This window comes from Nicotiana attenuata, chromosome 2 (genome assembly GCF_001879085.1).
Source record: "Nicotiana attenuata strain UT chromosome 2, NIATTr2, whole genome shotgun sequence".
Taxonomy (NCBI): domain Eukaryota; kingdom Viridiplantae; phylum Streptophyta; class Magnoliopsida; order Solanales; family Solanaceae; genus Nicotiana; species Nicotiana attenuata.
In genome coordinates this window covers 64,083,223-64,105,458 of record NC_031990.1, presented here as the reverse complement: position 1 = coordinate 64,105,458, position 22,236 = coordinate 64,083,223, and the positions used below count along the sequence as shown (strand labels likewise).

Below are 22,236 nucleotides of genomic sequence, written 5' to 3'. Positions count from 1 at the left end.
TCTACTCATTTGTTGAAATGAAAGAAACTATCTTTTCTACATCATGAAAAGAATATACTAATTTTGTTGAGATAAAAAAAAAAAAAAAAAAAAAAAAAGTACTTTGCTAACGACATGAAAAGAAAGTAATCTAAATAATATTTCTATTTTAGGGTGTGGGTGAGGGGTCGGTTGTGGGGATGGGTAGGGTGGGGGGTAAGGGTGGTGGGGGTTGATGGAGATGCATGGGAAATAGGGCAAGGAATGTTGAAAAAAACTTCTAGAATTCAAAACTCTTGCATTGACATTTATACTATCAACATTCACTTATCCTACTCCAATATTCAGTTGTTAATTGGTAATTGTAAAAAGTCCCTTCGGGGACATCCAATAAAATTGATAATTTTAGAACAACAATGTTTTCATCTCGAAAGTGTCGACAAAGACGCTATCCTCTTTTTGTAATCATCCTTCTTAGTTTCCTTTCCACGAAAATGATTAACGTAACTGTACGTTTTTTCTTCCATTACTTTCACCTTAAAATGTTTCACTTATTATAAATTGGTGCCATTTGTTTTTCTGAATCCTCACTCTAAATTCATTTGAAATATTTGATACACGTCTATACTGTTTACAAATTTAAAAAATATACAGATTAACCGAATGTTAAAGTTGTCGATTATGATCGAAACACAGTCCACCAAGAGGGTGTAAGATGATGGTTGTAGTACTACTGGAGATTTTATCTTAATCGAGAGGATCATATAAAGCGTAAATTACTTTATTTTGTTTATTAACCATTTTCTCGGTTGTTTTTATCGTTTATGCATTGCCACATTGCCCCCTTGTTAACACTACCTATCCTTACTATTGCTAGAAATATATTTTACTTTTGATTTTTGAGAAGATGACATATCATACTATCTTGATTAAGTGTATTCCAAGATGGCCAAACAGGAGATTTCAGTGTGGTGTTTGTTTAAAAAAAGTTGAGTTTTTCTTTTTCGAGTTCTTTTTTAATTTCCAAAAAAAATTCTCTAGCAATGGATAAGATGTGTGTGTATAACAGTGAAAGTGTTGCTATATGACTGTGTCCATCACTAGCATAACGCTATCTATGTTTGTTTGATCGTTAATAAAATTCACTAGCATAACGCTATACACGACCAGATAGAGCTGCATTTATATACAACATGGAGTCGAGCAAGCTCAACTCTTTACAACAAGTTTAAGTTTACAAAATCAGAGATCCCAAGGTTGAACAAACAGAAGTAATTACTAAAATAGACTAGTTAAACAAAATATGCATAGGAGTTTAAAGTACTAAACAAGTGAAACCATCTTACATACCTTCAGCAGAAGTAAATATGATGACATTGAACAATAGTTTAGATCTACTAACCCTTTCGAACACACAAACATCACCTACTTTTAGGTTATTGTCCAGCACAAACTCCTTCCAACCGGAGGTCAACTTAGCGTTTACTGTTCCAAGACTACATTTTACTGCCCATGATCTCTTGCTTGAATTTTGAAGTATCACATCACTATGTTTAGTAGCAAAAAATTTCCTAGCTATCGGCAGCGTTATGGACTGTATATTTGAAGGATGCATTATTATACAGAACGAAAGATTCATCATTAATTAACAGTGATAATCCTTATAATCAGGGATTAGCTTTATGTCACTAAGATATATATGCAAGAATAGCTATCTTACCAATTGCATCGGTCCGATGGCAGAAGACACATATGATGGTTGCATGAAACATATGAAGAATGGATTTTCTGATGTAAAAGCTTTTGCTCTTTGATATGCTAAGACCATCTCTTTGGCCACCGCACTACCCTTACAAGAAGACTTAGATTGTTGCACATGCTTCCCAGTGAAGACACTGAATTCTTCTGCAGAAAATCAAGCCAACACGACCACATTGAACGATCAAGAAAGTACCTTTAGTGGACTCTAAAAACTAAAGGTATATTTTCTGTATACATCAGAATACTTTATAGCTAGCCCCATTCAATCACCTTTAATTTTTGAAGTGAATCCATCTGAATCTCCTTTCTGCTTCTTTTCAAGATTCAGTTTCTTGCTGTGAAATATTTTGGGTTGAGAACATGGAACTGATTTCTCAGTTTTGATAGTCTTGTTTTTACGATCCGAAACCCCTGCAAATTTTGCATATATTTTATGCATTGGTTTGCTCTCAGCTGCACGAAATATAGTGACATTTAGAATGGGCTTAGTGCCGCCCTTAATCAATTCAAATACACAAACGTCTCCAAAATTTAACTTATTGTCCAGTACGAATGCCTTCCAAGAGAAACAAATTTTTGATTTTGATTTTCCCAGAGCGTATTTGACAGGCCAAGATCCTCTTCCAGGAACACGAAGCACTAAATTGCCACATTTCTCTTGGAAATATTTCACAGCAAATAAGAGTGATATTTGCTGCCAAGATGGATACAGTAAATTGAGTATAATGGATTGAATTAAGATTATTGGGGAAGTCTATAAAATTTCTAGCTTAGCTTACCAGACTGTATGGTTTCGAGACGTATGATGGTTGCATAAAATATATAACAAATGGATTCTCAGATTTAAAAGCTTTTGCTCTTTGATATGCTATAGACATCTCTTTGTCCAATACTGTCTTGTTCTTAGCATAAACCACCTTGGATTGTTGCTTTTGCATCCTGCAACTTTCTCCGCTTCCTTCAAACAGAAATTTGAAATCAATGTGTTACTACTAAATTGTCATGTAAGCAGATGATCAATTATGTTAGTAAGAAAGAGTAAACACTTTCTTACTTTTGGTTTTTCTTGTGATAGAAGGTGAAGTGACATGCTTTTGTGTGTTTTCCACATTGATACTTTTGGTGTGAAGGTCAATTGAAACATCACCCTCTGCCTCCCCTTCTGGTCTTTTTCTTTTGCTTCCATGTACTAACGGACAATGGCCCAAAATCTCAACAGAATGCTCAATCTCAGTGCCTTCACCATGTTCTTCTGAAAAATTTCATGGCAATATAACAATCAATAATATTACCAGTACAACAAAAGCTGTATGTATACTCCAGACTATCTTATAGAGCGAATTCAACTTTATCATCTTTAATATTTGAGTAGAAACCATATGAACCTCCTGTCCGCTGCTTTAATTTCTTGGTGTGAACTACTATGGGTTGTGAACATGGAACACAGTTATCAGTTTTGATAACATTGCTTTTACTGTCAGAACCCCCTGGCACTTCTCCAACTATCTTGTGCATTAGTGTGCTCCAAGCTGTGCGAAATATTGTGACATCTATAAAAAGCCGAGTGCCCTTAATCACTTCAAATACACAAACGTCACCACATTTTAACTTATTGTCCAGCACAAATGCCTTCCAACCAGAATAAACTGTAGCATTTGTGCCTCTGGTAGTGCATTTGACAGACCAAGATCCCCTGCCTCTGCCTGGAACACGGAGCACTAAATTGCCATAGTTCTCAAGGAAATACTTCCTGGCAAATTTCAGCGCTACGGACTGCCAGAGGAGATGACTAAGTAAATTGATTTTGACATAGTGCAAAATGGAATAAAGAAAGATTAGAGCACCACAAAGTCCACAAAAGTTTATAGCTTGTAGCTTACCAGATTGAATGGAGAGAATACATATGATGGTTGCATAAAAGATATAATAAATGGATTTTTGGACTTAAAAGCTTTTGCTCTTTGATATGCTACAGTGCTCTTTTTGTCCATTACTGCCTTGTTTTGACCATAAACACTCTTGGATTGTTGCTTGTGCATCCTGCAGCCTTTATTTCTTTCTTCAAAAAGAAAATTAAGATAATTGTGTTAATAGTAAATAGATCGATGTAGTTTAACCTATGCTAGTAGGTTAGTTACCACTCCTTTGAGTTACTAATTGATCTTATCATAAAGATTTACTTGCAATTACCAAATAAATTTCACAACCTTAACTTATACTACTAAATATCGATTTCCTATTCAGTTCATAGCCAATAAAAGCAGATAAAATACTCACTTTGGTCTTTTCTTATGAAAGAAGGTGAAGCTACATCCTCTTGCAACTTCTCAACCTTCATTTTTTTTATATGCATGTCAACAGAAACATCATCCTCTGCATCTCCTTCTTGTCTTTGTCTTTTGCTGGACTGTCCTAATGGACAATGGTCTAGGTTCTCAACAGAATTCTCAACCATATCAGGAATTATCGCGTTCGCTTTCTGGCTTCTGGGAATACCCTCAATGATCTCTACCGAATCATCCGACACGGACTGGTCTCTTTCTGGTGCATGGCGTGTTTCATGGGAATAAGAAATGGCAATGTGTATGCCATGGGCAGAACTGTATGGATATTCAATTTCTGATGCACTCAAATCAAATATAGTGACATTAAAATGAGAACGAGCATTGTATCCAAACATCAAAAAGTGCCCGCAGCTTATTGAATAGAAATCGCTGAAATCTTGCCATCCAGTGCCTAGACAAATTTGGCCTTGAGAATGAACCACTTCAACCTCCCATACTTCTCCAGTGGGAACCTCAAGATACACAGGGTTTAGCATGTTCTTGCAATATCTGCTCGCAAAGTCTTCCGGAATCCTCTGCATACAAAGAAGATCTGGACTCAGTTTCATACATCTGGAATCACAGTAAAATATAACTGTTGTTTTCCTGAGAAAATCCTGCAATATACTTGCATGGTGTATTCTCTGTTCTTTCAGAATTAACTACTAAAACAAAAATACCCACAGTAATCTAATTAGGCCAACTAGAAAAGATAGTGGATATTTTTGGATGTAATTAACCTGTGAATTGCGATATCTCAGTTTTACTATAGATTAGGAGAAGATATGATTTCATTCTTCTGTATCAGAAGATCTAAGCAACAGATGTATGAAAATAAAATAATGTATTCCAATAAGATTAACAATATATCTTCAAAAAGTTGCTCATTCATACTAATAGTGAAGCCTTAACCCCTTAACCTGACTCGTTCACAGAAGTCTATACCTAAAATTGACCATGATTTCCTATAACTCATACAAAACCATAGGCCTAAATTTATAACAACGTCTGTTAGTTTCGTTTCTTCACTCTACTCTTTTTCCAACTTTTATATAACTTATTTCTCATTTTGTCAGCACTGACGCGCAAGTATTTTTAATGGATCTGCAACTACTAGCCATGGGAAGTTAAATTGTATTTCTCTTTATTCAAAAGAAATAGTTGTAAATTCAGAGTCGTCGGAAACCTATATTCAAATTGGAGAAATAAAAATTAATACTTGATTTCATTTTAAATTTATGTGACACTATTTATTTTTAGTATGTTCTGAAAAGGATACACCTTCTATATATGAAAACAATTTAATTAATGTCATGCTTTTATAGCCACAAAAATATGTTTAGGATCACAAGTGTCAAAAAATTTCTATTTTTTCTCTCTTAAAATTCCGTTCACAATCAAACACTATCATGGGATACTTGAACTAACCAACTAACATGGAAAGAATAATCTGACTCTCTTCTTAAGAACTCATGTAGATTCTGTTAACCTACAAAGAAACTAAATCTCAGTCTTGATTTGCTTTGCACGAAGTCAAGACATGTGAATACAGGTAAAATAAGAAGAATTAAATGATACACAAAGAAAATTATAGCTGATGGATGCACACCAAAAATCTTTGGTTCAACAACCCCACACACACACACAGAGGACATAGATTCAAAGTAGCAGCAAATTAAAAGAAGGAAAACAAATAGAAGGAAGAAAGTAATTACTAGACGGCTGCATTCATGTTGAGAAAGTATAATCTTGAAGAACTTTGGTTGAGGAATTTTAGCACTAGAAGATTTCCAAATGGAAGAGCGTTCACCACTTTGCAATTGGGGCTTAGCTGACATGACTGATCTAATTGGTATGTGATACAGTAGAGCAATTGAAGATGATGGCAACACAGTTAGTGATAGATTAACCCAGGGATCGAGGAGACAAATAAATGAATGCTATATGTGAAATGAATGGATGTTAAATCTATTACTTAATGGTTCTCAATTTCGTACCATGCTAAAGTCCGAGTATTGCTGCATATGAACTTCCTACCAAATGTTATTATATCTTGTGTTGAAATGCTGAAGAGGTAAAATTTGCAGATCTGATCACTTGATTGGCCAAATTTGTACATTTATACAAAATCAATGGTAATAGCGATTCATCGCATTTGTTTCATGCTTTTGATGTATTGAATGCTTGGTGTTTGATTAGCATGAGTATGCTCCTTGAGATTTATTCTGAGTGGCTATATTTGTAAGAGTAGCCTTGTGGTTATTTCTGTAAATTTAGTTTGATTAATAAGTGGTCATGGCTAAAAACTCAAAATGACTGTTTTTATAAAGGCAGAATAGCCTAAATGGTACCTATACTTGTGCCACTTTGTCATGCCGGTGTCCAAACTTAACAATTTATCAATTGAACACTTACACTCCTTCAAACCGTGTATAATAAACGTGTCACGATCCGAAATTCCCACCATCGGGACCGTGATGGCGCCTAACATCGCACTCGCTAGGCAAGCCAACGTTAGAGTTTTATTCATCTTTTTCCTTTGCATTTCATAGATTGAAGTTAACAAAACTAAATCAAGTTGAAATAAATGCGGAAATACGTAATTAACTTGTCATCTATATACTATTAACAATACCATAACTGTTACTACCTAAAAATTGATGTCACAATCCACGAATATACTATGAATATCTACAAACATTGATCTGAAAGAAATTACATCTGTCTCGAAAGAAAAGAAAACAGGAATGTAGAAACATAGGAGGGGACGCCAGGGCCTGCGGACGCCAGCAGGACAACTTTGGGTCGCCTGGATGAAATGTCTGCAACCGACCTCTCGATCAGCCACTACCAGCTCCAAAATCTGCACAGAAAGTGCAGAGTGCAGTATCGGTACAACTGACCCAATATACTGGTAAGTGCCGAGCCTAACCTCGACGAGGTAGTGACGAGGCTACGGCGGGGCAGTTACAATATAACCTGTATTCAATGCATAATGAAACAGAAAGAAGAACGGAACAAAAAAATAGTAACTGGCAAGGAAAGAATACAGAATTCCGGTGTCTCATCAGTAACCAGCTATAACCAATCTTTAAATGTAAAGCCAAATTACAGAATAACTTACACAGTAGAAGAAAGGTACGTAAACACATAAACTGATGTGGCGCGCATCCCGATCCCACCATATAACAAATATCAATATAAATATTCACCCTTATTACTCCATTTCAATCCATATTTATTCCTCCTGTTGCAGCGTGCAACCCGATCCCACCGTACAATAGTAATTCATCCTTATTTCTCCTCAACATACAACCCTTATTACTCTTGTTGCAACGTGCAACCCGATCCCACCAGACAATAGCATTTCACCCTTATTCCTCCTCAATATCACCCTTATTCCTCCTGTTGCGGCGCGCAAATCGATCCCACCATATCAGTACCAATCACACAATAAGAACATGAATTTCATAATTTAGCTCAAAACCTTCCACAATATTTAATCCTCAAACCAAAACAAACAGAAGCTATACAATTATGAAACTACACTCAATTAATACTACACAGCGAGACCAACCAAAATATACCATGAAACACCGATAAACCAACTTAAACCAATAATATAATACAATGAAACTACGGAATAGTTAATACCTTCAATAAAAAGAATAACATCTAACAAGAAGCCATTAAACATGGAAACACCAATAAGCATGCAGCAGTTAAGACAAGAAGACAATATATTAAGAACAGGGAAAAAAACAGGCTAAACAGATAATTTGGCGGCGCATAGGTACTCGTGTACCTTACCTATACGTCACACACATGGATTTTCACATAGCAATTAAGTCGGGGATCCCTAATCCCTCAAGTCAAAGTTAGACACAATACTTACCTCGATCCACAGGCCACTCACTGCTCAATTATCGCTTTTCCTCTAGTTTCCACCTCCGAACCACTCGTATCTAGCCATAATTAACTTAATAACATCAAATATCGCTAAAAAAATCAATTCCAATACATAATTATAAGTTTCCCAACATCTCCCCCAAAAAGTCAAAAACCGACCCCGTGCCCGCTTGGTCAAAACTCGAGGTTCGGACCAACCCATTCACCCCTGAGCCCAAATATGTAATTAGTTCCGGAATCCGACCCCAAATCGAGGTCTAAATGCCCAATTTATAAAAAAACTAATTGTTCCAAAAATCCCTAATTCTACTATGAAAGAACAAGATTTAGGGCTAGAAATCTAATGGTATTGATGGAAATTGAAGAAAATGAGTTAAAGAATACAAACATATGATTTGGTGTTGAAATCCCTTTCAAAATTGCTCCTAGGTGGAGTTCTAATGTAAGAATTGTGAAATTTTTGAAGAAATCCCGTGTTGGTTCTGTTTTAAAATCACTAGACAGGCCTTATTCGCGTTCGCGAGAGGCCTGTCGCGATCGCGAAGCTATGGACATACTGGCCTATGCGTTCGCGAGAAACCCTTCGCGTTAGCGAAGGCATACTCCTCCCAGCCTCTACGTTCGCGAGCCATGTGCCGCGTTCGCGATGAGTTATCTTCCCCTCCCCCAGGTCCCACTGTTTCGTGTTCGCGATAGCCTGGTCGCGTTCGCGAAGGCTAATGCCTCCAATGCTCCGCGTTCGCGACCAGCACTTCTTGTTCGCGTAGAAGGAATTCTCCTACAGGCCAACTTACTCCTCGCGTTCGCGGGAGTCCCTTCGCGAACGCGAAGAAGAAGATACCAGATGACAGCTGAAGCCAAAAACACCAGAATTTTCAAGTCTAAAACATCCCGGAGCCTATCTGAAACTCACCCGAGCCCTCGGGGCTCCAAACCAAACATGGACACAAGTCTAAAAACATCATACGGACTTGTACTATTATTGTCATTGGGCTAATCGAGCCGAAAGCTTCAAATGGGCACAGATTCATCTTAGTTGCCATTGACTATTTCACAAAGTGGGTTGAAGCAGTCACTTTCAAAGACGTCACCAAGAAAGCGGTGGTGGACTTCGTGCATTCCAACATTATCTGTCGTTTTGGTATTCCTAAGACTATCATTACGGATAATGCTGCAAACCTGAACAGTCGTTTGATGAGGGAGGTATGGGAACAATTTAAGATCATGCATCGAAATTCTACTCCTTATCGACCCAAAGCTAATGGTGATCTTGAAGCGGCAAATAAAAATATCAAGAAGATCCTCAGGAAAATGATTCAAAGTTCTAGACAATGGCATGAAAAGCTGCCTTTTGCATTGTTAGGATACCGCACAACCGTGCACACATCAGTTGGGGCAACACCCTATTTATTGGTTTATGGCACTGAAGCTGTAATACCTGCAGAAGTTGAGATTTCCTCTCTTCGAATCATTTTTGAAGCTGAGATTGAGGATAATGAATGGGTCAAGACCCGTTTAGAACAGTTAACCATGATTGATGAAAAGAGGATGGCCGTAGTCTGCCACGGGCAGTTGTATCAACAAAGAATGGCCCGTGCCTACAACAAGAAAGTGCGGCCTAGAAGCTTTGAAGTGGGGCAGCTTGTTCTAAGACGTATTCTCCAGCATCATGAGGAAGCAAAAGGAAAGTTCGCTCCAAATTAGAAAGGTCCGTACATTATAAGAAAACTGTTGCCAAAAGGGGCATTGTACTTGGGAGACATTGAAGGAAATGACCCCGAAATAACTATCAATGCAGATATGGTCAAAAGGTATTATGTTTAACCCTTTTGCGGTACTAATATTTTCCGATTGGGATGACAAAGGCTTTCATTCTCGCTACCCAAACACTGTTAACCCTTTGCAAACCCTTTGATTCTGGTTACTTTTCTTTGATTACCCTTTTTGGAACTCGAAAATGTTTGTTTAAGAAAAAAACAGGTAAAAAAACAAAGTTCCCTGAACTATGTTTGACTTGATTCCGAAAGGATACGTAGGCAGCCTCTCGCTGGGGTTCAGTCACACCAAAACAAAAATCCATATATCCCCAAGTTGAAACTAGGGCAGAAATTACAATGACCGGCGATGGTTTCGCCTGAAAGGTTCCAAAGTTGTAATTCAATTCAATCCTGTTCAAGTCCTTCCGATCAATCGGTAAAGATATTCAAAATTGGAGAATGTGGTTACTCGGATTTGATGCAATCAAATAAGAGAAATAAAATGAGAGATTCTTATTGGTGAAAACCCACACGAGCACCATAGGGCGATAGTAAGTAGAGAAACTGGAAATGAGAGAGTCTTGTTAGTGAAAACCCGCAAAGAGCACTATAAGGCGACAGTGAGAAGATAAGTGAGAGAAGTCAGCTGGTGAAGACCCGCAAAGGGCACCACTGATCGAAAAGGGGATCCTCAAAGTCATCGGTATCGACAGAGTCCTGGCAAGGTCTCGGTTTTTGAGGTATGAGTTATGATGGGTTTATGAGAGTTAGACGGTTTACACAGATCGCGTATCCAATCCAAGAGGCATGTCATGTTCATTGAAGTCCGCATGTACTCCAGATAAGTCCTTTTTTCCTTTCCACGAAAGGGACACCTCTCGTTTTAAATTTATTATCCTGTCCAATGTTTATTTTTCTTTGAATCCCTTTCTGCCTAATTCTGTTCCAAATTAAAATAAAGAAAAGATGGCAAGATTTGGTTTACAGGGTTTGGTTTGACAAAAAGCCAATATTCAAGAAAGGCACCTAGCCTCAGCAGGTGCATCAAGTCGACCTCGACTGGCCATGATGGCCGATGCTTCGGAGTCAAAAACTCTTGAAAAGAAAGGAAATCAAAGTCAAATGCCCATAAAGGCAAAATAAGGTGGAAAAAGGCCAAGTACCACACGGGTTAACCATCATGTGAAAGTTTGGCAAAAGTCAAGATCCCCGGGGTTTAGGAATGAAACCAATTCCCAGAAAGCAAGCAAGCAATGGAGATCTTTATTGAAAGAGACGGGCCGAGATCAAGTGATTGAAATGCTCAAGGCCACAAAACCAACTACCGTTTCAAACTGACAAATTGTTCTTTGTTGGAAAAACAGGGAAAAACAGGTGCAATTCAAAGCAACCTTGCAAGAAGCAGTGCGATAAAAGCAAAATACGCAGAGACCAAAATAGTTCTGTAGCAAAAGTCAATCCAAAAGGAAAGTCCCCTCCAAATTCTTTATTCATTCTCTTAAATAAAAATGAAAAGTGAAATCCAAAGAAAGAAAAGAAGAAAAGTTCGAAGCCATGGTAGTATAGGGTCACCAACCCCTAACTGCATCTTTTCCAACATAGGGTCCCACTCCCTTTTTGATGTCAGCATAACCTGATGACTTTTCCAACATAGGGTCCCACTCCCTAGTTGATGCCAGCATAACCTGATGACTTTTCCAACATAGGGTCCCACTCCCTAGTTGATGCCAGCATAACCTGATGACTATTCCAACATAGGGTCCCACTCCCTAGTTGATGCCATCATAACCTGATGACTTCTCCAACATAGGGTCCCACCCCTAGTTGATGCCAGCATAACCTGATGACTTTTCCAACATAGGGTCCCACTCCCTAGTTGATGCCAGCATAACCTGATGACTCTTCCAACATAGGGTCTCACTCCCTAGTTGAGGCCAGCATAACCTGGTTATTTCTCAAATCTAGGGTCTCCAACCCCTAGTTAATTTCATTTTAGATAAAGAACATGTGGAGGGCGAGTATTAGGGTTGAAGGTTAGGAGGTAGTTGAGTCTTGCCTTACGTCATTACTTTGAGAGACTAGTTTGGTAGGGATATTATTTCGTTTTTACTTTGTATCTTTCTTCTTACTTTCATGTTGTTCTTATTTTTCCTATGAATTTCTATGGTGTTACTGATATTGTCTCCTTTTGTCTTTTTATCTTGAGCCGAGGGTCTTTCGGAAACAGCCTCTCTACTTCCTCGTGGTAGGGGTAAGGTCTGCGTACACACTACCCTCCCTAAACCCCACTAGTGGGATTTCACTGGGTCGTTGTTGTTGTTGTTGTTGTTGTATACAGGGTGTCCACTCCCTAATCTTTTTTCCCAAGGATACACAATCCTGATCTTTATCGCTTTCAATAATGAAGTAGTATAGAGTTTCTTACAAATAACTCACAAAATTTTTCCTAGTGAAAACTGGGGCAGAAAAATTCTGTTTGTTTGTTTGTTTTGGTGTCTGAGCAGGTTATACCTCGAGACACAGGGTTCGAGACGACCAAAAGAATAAGTCTCAATCCAGAATAAAAGAAATAGAAGAAAAGAAAAAGAAGTGAACTCAAAGTGGAGAAGTGGAGAAAGATGTGGACTGCTCAAGACATGATTGAAGTTACAAGCTTTGCATGTCCCGCCTTGATCCGAAAAGCTGAAGAAGAATGAACTAGCACTTGCAGCTAACAAGCATCAAGATTCAGATCAGAGTCTGCAGGAAGAACCAGCCAAGACTCAAGATCAAGCTTTAGAAGGTTTATAGATAGGAATCTTGTAACTTGTAGCTGATAGGCTTAGTTAGTTTAGTTTTTCATTATGATTTTGGTGTAATACGGAGCTCATCAAGCAGAAACAGCAGCAACAACAGTGAAATCACAGCTATTCGGTAGTCTCAGCTACCAAAACTTCCAGAATTACACTGACCTGATTCCTTTATAACCAAGGATATATAGGCAACCTCCAAAGCAAGGTTCGGTCAAACTTTTTCAAATGCTTCCCAGGGAGTATCCAAACAGGCAAAAATCGCTCGTAATTGCTCATTTTATCTTTGCCCAAAAACTTTTATGTTTCCGAGCAAAGAGGGGCAGCTGTGAACACGTGATTTTTGCCCGACTACAAATACTCCTACAAAAATTTAAAAATAGGTTTTCTAGATTATTTTTAGTTTTATAGGATTTTGTAGGATTTTCTTAATTAATTGTTTGCATTTTGTGCACATTTAATATCCTTAAAATCATGAAAAAATACCACAAAAATGTCAAAAATTTCATGCATTGCATCTTAGGTTTTGTGTTTGTACTTTAGGATTAAAATGTTAATTAATTGCTTTATTAATTAAAAATCACAAAAAATATTGTTCATTTTTATATTTTTAGTTTCTAGTTTTAAATTAGTAAGTTCCTCCATTAGTTTTAAAGTTAATTAATTGTTCAAATATCAGAAATAGTTAATTAGGTTTATTTCATTATTTAGATTTGATTTAGGGCCTAATCTAGGTTTTTAAATTAATTAATATAGGATTTAAAATAAAAAAGAAAGAAGAAAATACAAAAGGAATTAAAGAAATGTGAAAATTGGGCCAAAGCTTAAAATGACCCAAACAATGCCCAAATCCGCCAAAAGTTAGCCCAAACACTTAGAGATCCGACCCAGTCCCTCACTATTCGAAACGACGTCGTTTCCCCCTTCCCCTAATCCCAGCCTTTGGATCATTTTGATCCAACTGCTCACAACTGATCTCCACCCCCTTTATAACGGTCCGAACGGAGCCCTAAACCCTAAAGACCTCTCATTTCTCTCCTCACCAGACTAAACCTAGCCACCCCCAAACCCTTCACCGCCTCCGCCGTCCGGAAATCGCCTTACGGTGGGGGACCACCTCCAATACCACCCAAATTCACACCAGACAACCACCGTAATCTCCTCATCCCATATCTACCATCAATTTGCCCCAAAACCCCACCAAATTCCTCCAAATCCAGATCTAGAAAAATACAGAAACCCTAGCATGCCTTTTTTTTCCTAATTTTTTCTGAGTTTTCAAGACTCGATTTGATCGAAACCTACGCTAGTTGATCTTTTTCGACGAGAACGATTGATTAGCGTTTTTTGGTCTATTTCGAAGATTTTCGGGTTCGCCGGAGTCCTTTCAAGCCAGTCGTCCCTGTTGTCTGTGTTAGGTATACCTGTTTTTCTTTTCCCCTCTTTTTCTTTCTTCTGTTCTTTCTTTCTTCCTCTTCTGACTAGCATGTGCTTGGCCATTGTGTTTAATTGAGGTCATTTCATGATTTCGGATTAATCAATGCTTAGTTTAGAATCCAATGACTAGGTTTAGCCTTAAACACCTTTAAGCCTGTTTGTTTGAAGTAATAGCCTAATTAGTTTAATTACTTGTTAATTAGTTTAATTGCATGAGTTGTTAGTTCAATCAATCTTAGGTTAATTAGGTATTAAAATAATTTAGTTTCTAAATAGCTTTGCTCTTGCATTATTATTTTTATTCTTACCTATATGGTTTTGTTCATTCATCATTAACTAAAATGTTAAAAGGGATGTTTGGGAACGGAAGTAATTTGTTAATTCAGTTTGTTTGAGCTTGTTCAATTCTTTGGGTGGCTATTTGTAATTAACAAAAGCAAAAGAGGTCTAAAAGAGAATAAGGAAAGTTAGGGCATAGAAAATCAGAAACTAGGGTTAAGCAGAACTTAAATGGGTTAATTTGGAAGTAAAAATGGATACACTTTAGGTAAAAATATCCGAAGGTTCTAGTATTGGACAGTTGTCCCTCTTTTTGGTGTGAAAATGCTGAAATTGGATAAAAGGACAGACAGCTGTACCAAATCTGTTAAAAAATATGATGTACTATCTGACATTTCTGAATTTTAGGGTAGAATATATGCTTATCCTTATACAGCCTATATAAGGAGGCAGACCCTCACTCACTCATACACACATTCATCAGCATATTCACTTTAAGGAATCCTCTGAATACACACAGAAAACTCCTGCGTTTTCCTTTTTCTTGCATTCTTAGCAGAAAACACACATAGAGTTCCTAGATATCAGTAAGAAGTTCTGGTTTTCTTCATTCATTTCTGATCCTTCTTGAGATGATTTTGGATTGAAGTTTGAAGTTTATTCTGGGGTTATTCTTTGCTGTTTGCATGCTTGATTGTTGTTGTTTTTGAGCTTGCTGATCTATTCCTCCAGTTTTAAGCCTTTATTAGGCATTTATTGACTATCTTTCATAAAAGGTATGTGAGATTCTCTCCTTGTAACCCTCATGAATGTAGAAATACAGAATAAACATGTTGATACTTTGTTTATGCTTACTTCTATGTGCTCTATGATGTTTGTAGGATTAATTTGATCCATCTTTGTTCTATGGTTGAAATCTGGTTCAGTTGTCTAGTTCAAGTCGAATACACATGCCATGTTGACTCGTTAACTGGGCTATTTGTTACTTTTGTTCACTTATCTTGATGTAAGGTTGTTGTTAAATCAAATGAGCTCATGCAAGTTCTCTCTGAATGTATCTGTTGTCATTTCTTCTACGCAGACGTAAGGATAAATTGAGAAATCATGGTTTTCTTCTGTTAATTTTAGTTTCTAGATCTCTTTGATTAAGCATGAATTCAGAATTTGACACATCTATAATATGTTGTTTGGGTGATTATCTGTGTTAATGTGTAACAGAAAAGGTCATTGTTGCCACAGATATGGCGGATGTTCATGGATCTGACCATTGATTGGTCAAATTTGTAAACCCCCAAAGCCAAAAGATTGTGCCAAGAATGTTTCAAACAGCTGTAGTCTAAATTTGCCCATGTCGAAAGATATACATTTTTAGGATTTTTACGTAATACTGAGTATGAATGCATTGTATTATCTATTGTAATTAGATAGATGTTGAATTTGATTATTGTAATTAATTTATATTACTATTATAAGTATGACAGAATCAGTGATGAATTTGTCAAATTAGTGTGATGCAATTACAATTAGAGTAACGATTTGACAGTGAAAAGGTTTGGTGCTATGGGCTTGACGTTAAAGCCCAATCCTCTGTCTTACAATATTCGAGCAAATTTCGTTAAGAAATGTAAAAGAAAGAAGTAGGAAAGATTTCCAAAAAAAAGCATTAACTAGTTAAGATTGGTAGTCTCTATGATAGAATATGGGCTTATATGGGAGATTCTGTTTCAGCGACATATGGTTTGGACAAGTTTAACCTGTTAAGCCCAATGATTTTAGTTAATGGATTAATGGTTAGTCAATTCTTCCATAATAGATAAGTGTCTCATAATTTCAAAGATAGAGTAGTAAGCCGCGAATATCTCTAAGTGTGAATAACTTTGCCAATGCTTTTTATGGCTAAAATATTTCTTGACTACCCTATAATTTCCCCTCCATAAATCCTTTGCTTTTATGATAATCTCAAACCTTAGAAAAATAATCTTATGAACATCGTAGTTTGCTTTAGGCGCGATTAATAATGAACCATCGTGACTATGGGTACGGTTCCCGTGGCATAGTTGTGATACATAATCCCCAATTCGAGTGTACATTTCATGACCCGACCATAACTTCGAACAATAATAGAATACACTTGTTGTAAATTGTGGGCACGAATCCCGTGACACGGTTCGCAACATGTATAAAAACATACAAGTGTACAACAATCGTAACTTGTTCCAGAAATAATTCAACAAATAATTAAAAGCGGTTTAAAGGTTTAAAAATGCACAATAGGTTTAAAACATGTAATAAATCAGATAATAAGGTCAATTATTAATAGTTGAGCGACCATGCTAAAGTCACGGAACTCGGGAGTGCCTCACACCTTCTCCCGGATTAACAAAATTCCTTACCCGGTCATCTGTGTTCGCGGACCATAAATAAGAGTCAATTTCATCGATTTGGGATTTAAAATAAACCGGTGACTTGGGACACCATAAATATTCCAAGTGGCGACTCTGAATTAAATAAAATAATCTCATTTCGATTATTGTCACTTTAATTGGAAAAATATCACTACCCGGATTTCCCACCCTCGGGAGTCGTGATGGCGCCTACTAATAGGAGCTAGGCAAGCCAATTATCAATTACCTCTCTTAGCGAACATCGTCAATATTAGAAAGCAATAAAGCATTGATAATAAAACGGAAGTCTCAAATATATTTAACTGAAAGAAATGCGGAAGTTTAACAAAATTCTCTACCCAAGACTGGTGTCGCAACACTCACGAACGTCTAGAGAATACTAAATACAAGGTTCGAACGAAACATAAAACTGTTTGCTTCGGTACAAATGATAACAAACTGAATAAAATAGAAAGGGACTCTGGGCTTGCGGACGTCAGCAAGGCTACCTCGAATGTCCCTGGACTGAAGTCAGCTCCCGAATGCTCCTACTGCTGTCCAAAAGCTGCTGCTCCGGTACTGTGATCTGTGCAAAAAGATGCACAGAGTGTAGCATCAACACAACCGACCCCATGTGCTGGTAAGTGCCTAGCCTAACTCCGGCGAAGTAGTGACGAGGCTAGACCAGACTACCAGATAAACCTGTGCAGATATACATATACGAGTACAACAAAATAATAGCGGAACGTAAGCAATTAAAGCTGGGAAGGGGGAACATGCTTATGGGGAAACAGATAAACGGAATATCAGGATTAACAAGAGAAACTACATCTGATTTCTTCTAACACAGAATAAAGGAAAACAAACCACTTTCATTTATTTCAATTTCCTCTCATTGCAGGCGTGCAACACGATCCCATTTCCTTACATCACGTGGTAGGCGTACCACACGCTCCCATTACAATAATATCACGTGGTCGGCGTGTCACACGTTCCTATTTCATAATAACTCGTGGTCGGCGTGCCACACGGTCCCATTTCATATTAACTCGTGATCGGCGTGCCACACGATCCCATTTTATAAAAACTCGTGGTCGGCGTGCCACACGATCCCATTTCATAATAACTCGTGGTCGGCGTGCCACACGATCCCATTTCATAATAACTCGTGGTCGGCGTGCCACACGATCCCATTTCCTTCAACACAATGCACAGCATAATCCCGGCAAGGGAGAAAGATGTTATAATAACTATCCCGGCAAGGGAGCAATGTAATATAATAAACTATCCCGGCAAGGGAGCAACGTAATATAATAAACTATCCCGGCAAGGGAGAACCAGCTGTAACCAAACTCATTCAATCTCTACTCAACACAATTACATCCCCACTTAGTCTCAACAATTACTGGCTCAGTGTTAAGGATTTCCAACCAATTCCTCATAAATAACAATTACAAATTCGATAATTTAGCAAATTAGGACCCACGGTCATGCTCGACACCAGTGTATAGATACTCGTCACCATGCCTATACACCGTACTCGACAAATAGCAATTAACAAATAAGACTCTACTCCTATTCCCTCAAGCTAGGGTTAAACCAAACACTTACCTCAAATGCTCCAAACTCAACTCAAGCCTCTAGTATAGCTTTACCCTTCGAATTCACCACCAAACCGCTCGAATCTAGTCACATATTACTCGAATGTATCAACAAATGCTAATCGAATCAATTTGAATGCGTGAAAAATGAATTTTCCAAAGCGCCCCCGGGCCCACGTGGTCAAAACCCGAGGTTCGAATCAAAACGCGATTACCCATTCCCCCATGAACTCAAATATGTAAGTTATTTTGGAATCGGACCTCGAATTGAGGTCCAAAACCCCCAATTTAAGAAAACCTAGGTTCTACCCTAAATTCCCAATTTCCCCATTAAAATCTTTGTTTTGAAGTTTGAAATTATGTTTAAAGATGATAAGGAGTAAAGAAAATGAGTTAGAAATCACTTACCAATCGTTTTGGAGAAGAAGAATCGTTTGGAAAATCGCCTCTTGTGTTTTGGGTTTTGAAAAAGTGAAAAATAACTGAAAATCCCGACCTTATATACCCTTCTGAAGACTCAGCGTGGACCGCGCAAAAGTGCACCGCGGCCGCGCTGAAGAGCTGGAATTTCACACTCTCTGAACCCACCCAGCGCGGACCGCACTGATTTGGCACGCGACCTCGCTGAGGGAATGGACCAAACCCCCCCACTCTCTGAATCTTCCAGCGCGGACCGCACTGATTTGGAACGCGGCCGCGCTGGTTAACCTGGAAATACTGGATCTCTGAACATAGCCACGCGGACCACGCTAAGGCGACCGCGGGCGCGCTGGAGCCTGCAAATTCCCGAACCTGCAACATCTGATTTTTTCTAAGTCTAAGACCTCCAGGGACCTACTCAAAAACTCACCCGAGCCCTCGGGGCTCCAAACCGAACATACACATAAACTCAAAAACATCCTACGGACTCATCCGTGCGATCAAATCGCCCAAACAACATCATAAACATCAAATTAGGCCTCAAGACCCATGATTTCCATGCAATTTTTCATAAAACATCAAGTTTAGAGTTTTAAGTCTGAAACACGTCAAACGACGTCCAAATTCAACCAAACTTTACAGCAAGTGCATAAACCATATATAAGACTTGTACCGGGCGTCGGAACCAAAATACGAGCCCGATACCACAGTCTTTTAATCAAATTTCACTTTCCAATTCCTTAATTATTTTCAGAAAATAATTTCACATAAAAATTCATTTCTCGGACTTGGGACCTCGGAATTGATTCCGGGCATACACCCAAGTCCCATATTTTCCTACAGACCCTCCGGGACCGTCGAATCACAGGTCCGGGTCCGTTTGCCCAAAACGTTGACCAAAGTCAACTTTAATCATATTAAGATCGAAATTCATCAAATTTTACACATAATTCATATTTAAGCTTTCCGGCTACGCGCTCGGACTGCGCACACAACTCGAGGCAACCCCAAATGAGGTTTCCAGGGCCTCAAAAGTACAGAGGGAGTAGGAATACAGGTGATGACCCTTTGGGTCGTCACATTCTCCACCTCTAAAACAACCGTTCGTCCTCGAACGGACAAAAGAAAGGAGTACCTGAGTCGGGAAAAAGATGGGGATAACGGCTCCGCATATCAGACTCGGACTCCCAGGTCGATGCCTCAGGAGGCTGACCTCTCTACTGAACACGAACAGAAGGAAAACTCTTGGATCTTAACTAACAAACCTGCCGGTCCAGAATAGCTACCGGCTCCTCCTCATAGGATAAGGCCTTGTCCAACCGAACAGTACTGAGATCTAACACGTGGGCTGGATCGCCGTGATACCTCCGAAGCATGGACACATGAAACACTAGATGCACGGCTGACAAGCTAGGTGGCAAGGCAAGTCTATAAGCCACCTCTCCCACTCGATCAAGAATCTCAAACGGGCCAATGTACCTAGGGCTGAGCTTTCCCTTCTTCCCAAATCTCATCACGCCCTTCATAGGCGACACTCGGAGCAATACCCGCTCACCAACCATGAAAGCTACATCTCGAACCTTACGATCTGCATGACTCTTCTGCCTAGACTGAGCTGAACGAAGCCTCTCCTGAATGATCTTGACCTTGTCCAAGGCCTCTTGAACCAAATTCGTACCTATCAACCGAGCCTCTCCCGGCTCAAACCATCCAACCGGAGACCGGCATCGCCTACCATATAAAGCCTCATAAGGAGCCATCTGGATGCTCGACCGGTAGCTATTGTTGTAAGCAAACTCCGCCAAAGGCAAGAACTGATCCCACGAACCTCCAAAATCAATAACACAAGCTTGGAGCATGTCCTCCAAAATCTGAATAGTCCGCTCGGACTGTCCGTCCGTCTGAGGATGGAATGCTGTGCTCAACTCAACCTGGGTGCCCAACTCTCGCTGAACTGCTCTCCAGAAGCGCGAGGTAAACTGCATACCCCCATCCGAAATGATAGATACCGGCACCCCATGAAGGCGAACAATCTCTCTGATGTAGACCTCAGCTAACCTCTCGGATGAATAAGTAGTTGCAACAGGAACAAAATGCGCTGACTTGGTCAGCCTATCAACAATGACCCAAATCGCATCAAACTTCTTCCGGGTCAACGGGAGTCCAGTAACAAAATCCATGGTAACCCTCTCCCACTTCCACTCGGGAAGCTCAATCCTCTGAAACAATCCACCAGGCCTCTGATGCTCATACTTAACCTGCTGACAGTTCAAACATCGAGCCACATATGCAACAATATCCTTCTTCATCCTACGCCACCAATAATGCCGCCTCAGATCCTGATACATCTTCGCGGCGCCCGGGTGAATAGAATACCGAGAACTATGGGCCTCCGCTAAGATCAACTCTCGAATCCCATCGATATTGGGCACACAAACTCGCCCCTGCAATCTCAAAACACTATCATCATCTAAGGTCACCTTCGTGGCACCTCCACGCTGCACCGTGTCTNGTGTTTTGGGTTTTGAAAAAGTGAAAAATAACTGAAAATCCCGACCTTATATACCCTTCTGAAGACTCAGCGCGGACCGCGCAAAAGTGCACCGCGGCCGTGCTGAGGAGCTGGAATTTCACACTCTCTGAACCCACACAGCGCGGACCGCACTGATTTGGCACGCGGCCGCGCTGAGGGAATGGACCAACCCCCCCCCCCCCCCCGACTCTCTCAATCTTCCAGCGCGGACCGCACTGATTTGGAACGCGGCCACGCTGGTTAACCTGGAAATACTGGCTCTCTGAACATTGCCACGCGGACCGCGCTAAGGCGACCGCGGGCGCGCTGGAGCCTGCAAATTCCCGAACCTGCAACATCTGTTATTTTCTAAGTCTAAGACCTCCCGGGACCTACTCAAAAACTCACCCTAGCCCTCGGGGCTCCAAACCGAACATACACATAAACTCAATAACATCCTACGGACTCATCCGTGCGATCAAATCGCCCAAACAACATCATAAACATCAAATTAGACCTCAAGACCCATGATTTCCTTCCAATTTTTCATAAAACATCAAGTTTAGAGTTTTAAGTCCGAAACACGTCAAACGACGTCCAAATTCAACCAAACTTTACAGCAAGTGCTTAAACCATATATAAGACTTGTACCGGGCGTCGGAGCCAAAATACGAGCCCGATACCACAGTCTTTTAATCAAATTCCACTTTCCAATTCCTTAATTATTTTCAGAAAACAATTTCACATAAAAATTTATTTCTCGGACTTGGGACCTCGGAATTGATTTCGGGCATACACCCAAGTCCCATATTTTCCTACGGACCCTCCGGGACCGTCGAATCACGGGTCCGGGTCCGTTTGCCCAAAACGTTGACCAAAGTCAACTTTAATCATATTAAGATCGAAATTCATCAATTTTTTTACATAGAATTCATATTTAAGCTTTCCGGCTACGCGCCCGGACTGCGCGCACAACTCGAGGCAACCCCAAATGAGGTTTTCAGGGCCTCAGAAGTACAGAGGGAGTAGGAATACAGGTGATGACCCTTTGGATCGTCACAAAAAACTCCCTTATATCCTCCTC

At 39.4% G+C, this 22,236-nt stretch overlaps 1 protein-coding gene across 6 annotated transcripts; it reads right to left on the bottom strand.

The window, feature by feature from the left end:
* On the bottom strand, nucleotides 1,137-6,251 carry LOC109211655 (B3 domain-containing transcription factor VRN1-like). Of its 6 annotated transcripts, none has more exons than XM_019375218.1 (10): nucleotides 6,062-6,251; nucleotides 5,780-5,909; nucleotides 4,018-4,600; nucleotides 3,621-3,799; nucleotides 3,126-3,513; nucleotides 2,795-2,992; nucleotides 2,520-2,698; nucleotides 2,011-2,434; nucleotides 1,700-1,884; nucleotides 1,137-1,573 (listed from the first exon to the last, which is right to left on the bottom strand). In XM_019375218.1, the coding sequence occupies exons 2-10, from the start codon at nucleotides 5,900-5,902 to the stop codon at nucleotides 1,322-1,324; spliced, it is 2,511 nt and encodes an 836-aa protein (XP_019230763.1). In that variant the 5' UTR covers nucleotides 5,903-5,909; nucleotides 6,062-6,251; the 3' UTR covers nucleotides 1,137-1,321. The 6 variants fall into 6 exon arrangements, with proteins under 6 accessions (XP_019230763.1, XP_019230770.1, XP_019230776.1 ...); XM_019375225.1 differs by having other exon boundaries at nucleotides 5,780-5,904; XM_019375231.1 differs by lacking the exon at nucleotides 5,780-5,909.